The sequence below is a fragment of the Marmota flaviventris genome, chromosome 6 (genome assembly GCF_047511675.1).
Source record: "Marmota flaviventris isolate mMarFla1 chromosome 6, mMarFla1.hap1, whole genome shotgun sequence".
In the NCBI taxonomy this organism is placed as follows: domain Eukaryota; kingdom Metazoa; phylum Chordata; class Mammalia; order Rodentia; family Sciuridae; genus Marmota; species Marmota flaviventris.
In genome coordinates this window covers 12,611,627-12,620,300 of record NC_092503.1, presented here as the reverse complement: position 1 = coordinate 12,620,300, position 8,674 = coordinate 12,611,627, and the positions used below count along the sequence as shown (strand labels likewise).

Here is an 8,674-nt window from a genome sequence, read left to right as displayed (position 1 = left end):
CTTATTTTTTCTCGTTATTAAAAATAAGAAAAATACAACAGGAACACAGGATGTTATAGGTGGGAAAGATTTTAATAATCTCCTAGCTGGACCCTTTATTCTATAAATAAGGAAAAAATACACAAAAAGGTCAGTGACTTTCCCTAGTTCATATAACCAATCAATATCAGAACTGAAACCAAAACCTAGGACTTTATTTAAATACAAAATGAAATCTAATCATGGAAAGAAAGAATAAATGTGATTTCATTTGTATGTATTTTTCTAACTGGTTGCCTACATTTGTTCTGGGTTGCTTAGCTTCAACACAGTTGAATCTACAATAATCTAAAATTTTTTAAAAGTAGTATCCATTTCCACTTAGTTCTGGAATCATAGTCAATGAAGCTAAATTTCTGCAGAAATGATCGCTGTATATTTTACCATTGTTACTACATGACTGAGACGTACAAAAAAAATTGTATTCAACCCACTGATAACCACAAATACACGAGGATCGTCAAAATGCACACTACCAAATTTCAACCTTCAGTACAGGTTTCACCTTTCTGAAACTGGCTTTGTTTAGATCAGCACAGACATCTGAATAGTGGAATGTCTGGTCTCTCCCACTTCCTCAGGAATGATGAGCATTTTTAATTGCCTTTTTCATACCATTTCACACTTATGAGGCTACTGGCCATTTAGATTGAGTAGGGTCACACTCAAGCTTCAGGAAAAAGTTACAATTCACCTATTTTTTTTTTTTTACTGTTTTTGGATAAGGACAGACCATGTAACAGAAACCTAAGGCAACCAGAGAATGCTGACCCACCTGACCACAGCAATTGATTGAGAAAGGGTAGGCACAATATTTGTCCTCCCTCCCACCCTCCCCTTCATTTTTTCTTCCTCCCTTCCTTACTGACTGACTGGTTTCATTTTTTTCCCATTAAAGTAGAACTTGGAACTTTTAGTCAAAATTTTTATATTCTCCCAGAATCACATGGTACTTAGATGAAAAGTGTGGGATCCTTGCAGACACTTTGTGAACATGAGGAAAGCCAATCTGGATTTCAGAGAAATGGAACTAAATATATCTTCAAACTGAGACTGATGTTTGTCCTATATGCAGATATGCACAATTATATTATCTAACATATTCTCATTCATGTTCCAAGTATTTGAATTATTGATTTTTCTATGGCTGCAGTGAAACAATCCAACCGATGTAACCTACTCAGAGGAAAGAGTAAGCAAAGTTCTGGAAACACAGCCCTCATACTCAAAAAGTTCATGAACTACTAGGGAAAACGATATACTAAAAAACATCATTTAAAAAGATTCTGTCTTTTAGCTAAGAATTCTTTCTGACATGGACATAAGACTTTTGCTGACATTGCCTCAATCTTTTAAAGATCATGAATAATGTTTTACAATTTACTGTAGAACCTAGAAGTGAGGCAGAATAAACATGTAACTGTCCACTTTAATTTAATAAGTAAGGATTAGAAAAGGGAAGAGATTAATTCTGTCAGCTAACTAGCTGGTCATTCATTCAATATGGTGCAGAAAAAAACCCACAAAACTTATAAGTAAATGTAAAATTACTACAAACAATAACTATATTGTACAGATAAAAGGATGTTTAGCTTAGTCACTGAAGTTACAAAATACTTCTTCAATAAAATGACAGTTGAGCTGAGATCTAAAGAATGTATAAGAATTTTCCAGGCTAGTGGTACACACCTGTAATCCCAGAGGCTCTGGAGAATGAGGCAGGAGGATTACCAAGTTCAAGTTAACTTAGGGAAGACCTAAGCAACTCAGTGAGACCCTGTTTCAACATAAAATATAAAAAAAGTGATAAGAATGTGGCTCAGTGGTTGAGAACCCTAGGTTCAATCCCTGGTACCAAAAAAAAAAAAGTGTAAGAATCCACTGAAGATGTATGTATATTTTAACTCAATTTAAAACTACCAGTAAAAACATAAAAAATTACCATGAGGACAAGTCATTATTGCTTAAAATATAAGAGTATTTGAATTAAATTTATGATAAATACATACTTTATAGGATCTATACGAGTGCCGGCATAGCAGTTTCAGTCATTTTTTATGCTACTCAGTATGTTCCTATGTTGATTTTGATTGTTATTGTTTGGACCTAGAATGTTCTCCTAAAGCTCATGTGTTGAAGCCTCGGTCCCTAGCACACCAATGTTCCAAGTGGGACGTTGGGGAGGTGATTAAATCATCAGGACTCTGACCTCATAAGTGGATTAATCCACTGATAAGTTCATAACCAAACAGTCTATTAAGAGGTAGCCTACTGGGAGGCTGTAGTTGCGGGCCTAACTGAAGAAAGCGTGTCACTGTGGTGTGCCTTGGAAGGGAGGAGCTTATCCCTGGCCACTTCCTCTGCCCCCTCCCCTCCTTCCTGGCCACCATGAGGTGAGCAGATTCATTCTACCACATCTTTCTAGTGGTGATGTTCTGCATCACCACATGCCCTCAGAAATGGGGCCAAGTTAATATGGACTAAAACCTCTGAAACCATGAGCCAAATAAATCTTTTCTCCTTTAAGTTGTTTTTCCAGGTATTTTGTCACAGCTATGGAAAACTGACTAGCACATTGGTCTTTGTCTTGTGTATATTCAGATGTTTAAGCTGATTAGTAATTAGGTTAAGTGAACCACAAAAATATCATTTTCCAAACTGTCACCCCTTAGCAAAAGCACTATTCAAAATGTCACACTGTGAATGCTGCTGTTGAAAATGTCCCAAAGATTTTGTTTTTGTCTTAAAATTGTTGTCTCAAAACCAACAAAAAAGAACAAGGAATGAAAGCAGAAGCAAAGTCCATGTTCTCCGGTTGTTTAAGTCAAGGTTAATGACTTTTTAAAAAATGTTTCTTTAAGAAAAGGACACATACTTTTCAACAAATGATATTAAGAATGCTTTTGTTAATATGGTCCATGAAAATAACAGATCAGAAAATAACAAAGTGCATTAGATGTTTAGGTAACTAAAACTCAGACATTGAAAAAAGACTAAATTTTGGCACTGAAATTGTGTCAACAATTTTGTTAAATTTTGTCCGTTTTGCTCATTGCTGCAGCCACTGGCACAATGCAGGGCATCTAGCAGGTGCTCAGCAACCATCTATTGACTAAAACTAGAACCATCTATTGATCTATTGACTTGAACCCTCCCAGCATCTCTTTTATCTATTGGTTCTTCAAATAACTAGTATTGAGGATGTATCTCTTATAGTTGTTCAATATTCTTCTTCTGCTCCACCACCTTTCTTTCTTCAAACATTACACCTGTGTGGCAGGAAATGATTCTTGTGCAATCCGTCAGGATTCAAAGGACAGTTTCCATAGAAACCAACACCACAACGCCCTCATGATTTTTCATGCAGAGACATGACAGCAGATTCAACTGACTTAAGAGGATACACACTGTTCAAATGATGACATGTCCACTTTTATGTGCTAAATATATGAAGGGATTCTAAGTGTCATTGGCCTTTAGCTAAAGAGTTACATTAAGATGGAAAAGTTTTATTTTAAACATAATTGCTACATTGGTAAGGAAGTATTACTATTTTATTATCTCCTAATTTTATCTGGATACATTTATAGGACTAACTGGTCAAACCAAGTTCATCTATTGGACAGTAACTACAGTAAATTAATGAATCAGTAGATATTATAAAAGTCCATTTTTTATACTTACACCTGTGTTATCAAAACAAAAAAACAAAACAAAAAACCCAAATCAAAAAAGCAATATCCAGAGTCCACAACCACCGACCGCCAACCACCAAACGCACTATCTGGTGTCCGACAGGTCACCACCAAGAGCTTCCTGTACTTGTGGACAAAACCCAGCCTCAGCCACCCCCTTATATACCGGCTGTTTGAGATTCCTCACAATGGCTCCTTGTGAGGTCAGAGCTAGAAATGGCCCAGTCATGGCTGGCCATAGCCCCAGTGGTCCTCTCCCTCTGGGGCCTCCAGAACTTTTTCCATTTTCAGAATAAGAATAGAAAAGGACTCCAGATGTTTTTTTTTGCTCCAGTGGGGTGTGGAGACTGATGTTTGCTTGTTTAGAAATCAACATTTGTACACTAGCTCAATGGACTTGTCATTTCAAGTCTCCAAATTTCTACTGACTTTGGGCTTTGGAAGACCTTGTCCTACCTGCACTCAAGGCATTCAGTTCCTTTCTCTTCGTGGAATTACCGTCAAAAGTGCGGTAGCCCCTCATCCACCTTGTGATACCACAACTGAATGCTCTGTCCCCTGAGACACTCTAGCGCTCAGTCTTCACACCTATGGGGTTGGGAGGGAGGAAGGCGTCCTCATCATTTCCTCAGATGGTCCTCATAAGACCTCCTCTTAGAAGCCCTGGAATGCAAAAGACTTGATAGATTCAAAGTGATAAAAACGTGGAAGCCAAAAATCCTACAAAGGCTAAAGTGTCCTTCCCAAAGAGGGAAGAAATGGAGGCGTTCCTGAGGACTGGGATCCCTCATGCTGCTGGAGCAAAATACCTTAGACTGGGCAATTTATGAACAGGACTTAATTCTCCCGGTTCTGTAGACGGGCAAGTTCAAGAACAAAGCACTTTGTTGATGAATCCACACATGATGGGAGGGGCAGAGGATTTAACTGGATCCCTCAGTCACCTTTCTTTTATTTTTTTTATGAGGGGCATCCTGGTGATTTCACCCAGGACCTCACACATGTCAGGAAAATCTGTACCACCGAGGTACAGGCCCAGCTCCCCAGAAGAGCAAAGGTTTTGCACTGTGGAGAAAACAAACCTGGAGGTCCCACATTGTCCAGTATTACTCCTGGTTTGTCTATTAGAAAATCTTCAGTGCTCCCACTTTGCCAAAGTGAACATGGCCAAGTGAGTCCTGTGGTCTTCACAGTCATGTCAATCGATGTATGGTAGGGGTGGCCCGATGGGGGACATCCCTCCTGGAGTCCAAGCAGCACGTCCCTGGGGGTAAAGGCAGGAAGAGGGAGTGTTTTGAGAAACTAACACCGGACTTATGACTTCCACCAGCAATCTGGACTTCAGCTGCCTCAAACACATCACAGGGACACAATGAACCTGCCAGGAAGGTGCCACAGAGGAGGCTGTGGCTCTGTGAGATGGAAGATAGATCAGGCGAGGTCAGTGAGACAGAGATGAAATCATTCAAGGAGGGCAGGCCTGAGATACTCGCACTGGGAAGGAGGCCTTGAAAAGCCTTCCCAGGGCCAGCGGTGCCAGGAGGAAAGGAAAAACCAGACTCCTTCCATCCAGCCTGAGCCACCCACACCAGGGCCATCTCTGTTACCAGAAAGCAGAGAACCAGCTGAGAGAGAAAGGGACTCTGTGGAGAGAAAGCACCTGCACAGCTTGGGCCCCACCCAGAGCAGAGCTGGGGCACAGGCAGATGGGCAAGGAGGGTGGTAGGGAGGGAAGGACTCTCTGGCTCCTGAGGCCTGGCAAGTGGGAGTCCACGTCACGCTCCCAGAGCAGAAGCAATTATTTTTAAAAGCAGTTTTTTTTTGTTTTTGTTTTTGGTAGCCATAGTCATGGTTAAAGATGCAAATGTTGTGCAAGTGCCGCCAGCACTGTCCCTCAGCTTCACAATCTGCTTCTCTCTCCAGGTTGTTCATTGCACATAGAGACATAGATCCTGACACACACCTACCTGAGGACAAGCAGCACACAGTCAGTGCCTAGCTTGGCACCTTGTTTTGACACTTTATCACTTATTTATATCTGTCAGGATTTTTTCTCCAGATTATTGCCCAGAATTTATAAAGAAGAGTGATTGAGGGATCCAGTTAAATCCTCTGCCCCTCCCATCATGTGTTCATCAACAAAGTGCTTTGTTCTTGAACTTGCCCGTCTACAGAACCGGGAGAATTAAGTCCTGTTCATAAATTGCCCAGTCTAAGGTATTTTGCTCCAGCAGCATGAGGGATCCCAGTCCTCAGGAACGCCTCCATTTCTTCCCTCTTTGGGAAGGACACTTTAGCCTTTGTAGGATTTTTGGCTTCCACGTTTTTATCACTTTGAATCTATCAAGTCTTTTGCATTCCAGGGCTTCTAAGAGGAGGTCTTATGAGGACCATCTGAGGAAATGATGAGGACGCCTTCCTCCCTCCCAACCCCATAGGTGTGAAGACTGAGCGCTAGAGTGTCTCAGGGGACAGAGCATTCAGTTGTGGTATCACAAGGTGGATGAGGGGCTACCGCACTTTTGACGGTAATTCCACGAAGAGAAAGGAACTGAATGCCTTGAGTGCAGGTAGGACAAGGTCTTCCAAAGCCCAAAGTCAGTAGAAATTTGGAGACTTGAAATGACAAGTCCATTGAGCTAGTGTACAAATGTTGATTTCTAAACAAGCAAACATCAGTCTCCACACCCCACTGGAGCAAAAAAAAACATCTGGAGTCCTTTTCTATTCTTATTCTGAAAATGGAAAAAGTTCTGGAGGCCCCAGAGGGAGAGGACCACTGGGGCTATGGCCAGCCATGACTGGGCCATTTCTAGCTCTGACCTCACAAGGAGCCATTTTGAGGAATCTCAAACAGCCGGTATATAAGGGGGTGGCTGAGGCTGGGTTTTGTCCACAAGTACAGGAAGCTCTTGGTGGTGACCTGTCGGACACCAGATAGTGCGTTTGGTGGTTGGCGGTCGGTGGTTGTGAACTGTAGGTATTGCTTTTTCGATTTGGGTTTTTTGTTTTGTCTGGTTTTGGTTTTTGATTTTGATTTATTGTTTTGGTTTGTTATTTTTTTATTTTCCAGTTAGCATCCTTAGTGGGTGTTCCTGCTCAGGGTGTCCATGGTTAGCAAGAGTAGTCAGTCTAGAGTAGCGTTGTGGGGGCCGGGCTCCTGCCAGGAGCCAGGCTTCCTGGACCAGTACGAGGTCCTGAGGGCCATTGGGCATGGCGAGTTTGGTCAGGTCTACCTGGCCCGCCATCGCCTCACGGGGGCAGATGTGGCAGTGAAGGTCCTGAAGACGGAGACGCAGGACATCTCGGACCTCTCCGAACCTCTAATGTTGAGGAGCCTGGAGCACCCCAACGTGATCCAACTGTTTCAGGTGATGAGGACCAGGAAAAAGCTGTACATGGTGATGGAGTACACACGTGGGGGACAGCTACTTGAGCATATCCCCCCTGGTGGCATGCAGCAGAAGGAGGCCTGCAGAATCTTCAGGCAGATCGTGTGTGCCCTGGGCCACTGCCACGACAAGGGCATCGTCCACAGGGACTTGAAGCCAGATAACATCATGCTGGATGCCAGAGGACACGCGAAACTTATCGACTTCGGCTTCAGCAGCAGGTTCACTGCCGGGCAGAAACTGAATGACTTCTGGGGTACTCTGGCTTACATCGCCCCAGAAATTGTCCTGAATCAAGAGTATGAGGGCCCCCCAGCGGACATCTGGAGCCTGGGCGTCAGTCTCTACTGTATGTTGACCGGGAGCCACCCATTCACGGGGGACACCCCTCAGGAGTTGCTGATGAGGATCATTCAGGCCAGGTTCCAGGTGCCCAGCTCTGTTCCGGTCAAAGCACGAAGGCTCATCCGCCAGATCCTGGTCCTGAACCCCAAGAAGCGACCCACAGTGAAGCAGATCCTGCAGCACCCCTGGCTGCGGCAGGGTGAGCCGTGTGCACCCCATCCTTCCAGCCAGGCCCTGCCCACACGCCCAGACCCCGCCATCCTGACCATGCTGTTCGACCTGGGTTTTGATCCCTACCAAACCTGGGTGTCTCTGGCCAAGAGGAATTTCGATGTGGTGATGGCGACCTACCTCATCCTGAAGCACCAGCAAGGCCAGGGGGTAGGGAGCACCTTCCAGGGGCAGCCTGTGCCTCAGTGGCTTAGGCCTCGCCAGCGCCCCGAGAATCTCTCCAATGTCCCTGTCCTCCCACAGAGGAGCGCCAGCCAGCCTGCCCTGCGCACCTTCCCCTTGCCCTCTGAGTATCTGCTGCCCGAGGACGCCCAACAGCCAGGGCACAGGGACATCAGGGGTGGCAGCCTGCCTGCCATTCCTCTGCGCTGCCCGCCTGCAGGGGCCCCCACTCTCCGCAGCTGCTCCCAGTCTGACTCTGGCTTCCCCAGGCCCAAGCCCTCCAGGGTCCTCGTCTGGTGGTCCAGGGCACACAGCAGCTCCTCCTCCCTGGACACAGCCCCGAGGCAAGGCCCTGGCCACACCAATGGCTGGAAACAGGTGAGGAGCAGGATCGCTGCCTGTGTCCGAGCCCTGTGCTGCTGCTGTGTGCCACGTGTCAGCAATAAAATGGCTCCAATGTCACAGAGAAGCGACGTGCCACACCCATAGACGGCCTGCCTCCAAGGAAGTGGAGAGCCAGACAGACAGACAGTGCCAGCGGACGGCCGTCTCTCCTCTGCCCCCACCTGCGGAAGACCTCAGAGGCTCTTCTGCCTGGGACACTTCGCCTTGGCCCTCTCTCCTCTCCCACAATTCTTTTCAGATGTTTCTTAATAAATTGGTTTCAAATTGGATCCTAACCTTTTGTTCCAAAGGTTAAATTGTAGGCTGATTAGAAGAAAGGTGGGGCCTCAGGCTGAGGGCAGGGCCCACAGGGTCCAACCCGCCATCCTCTCCCAGGCTTGACCTCTGTGCCTCCCTCTACAGTGC

The 8,674-nt window shown here is 45.0% G+C and overlaps 1 protein-coding gene across 1 annotated transcript; it reads left to right on the top strand.

Annotated features, from left to right (window-relative positions):
* The first annotated feature begins 6,844 nt into the window (after positions 1-6,844).
* On the top strand, positions 6,845-8,353 carry LOC114079440 (sperm motility kinase 2B-like). Its single transcript, XM_027920669.2, has one exon. The coding sequence runs from the start codon at positions 6,845-6,847 to the stop codon at positions 8,351-8,353; it is 1,509 nt and encodes a 502-aa protein (XP_027776470.2).
* Positions 8,354-8,674: the final 321 nt, after the last annotated feature.

Excerpts from the sequence above, each read along its gene's own strand:
- LOC114079440 (XM_027920669.2), top strand. The coding sequence starts at position 6,845 with ATGGTTAGCAAGAGTAGTCAGTCTAGAGTAGCGTTGTGGGGGCCGGGC.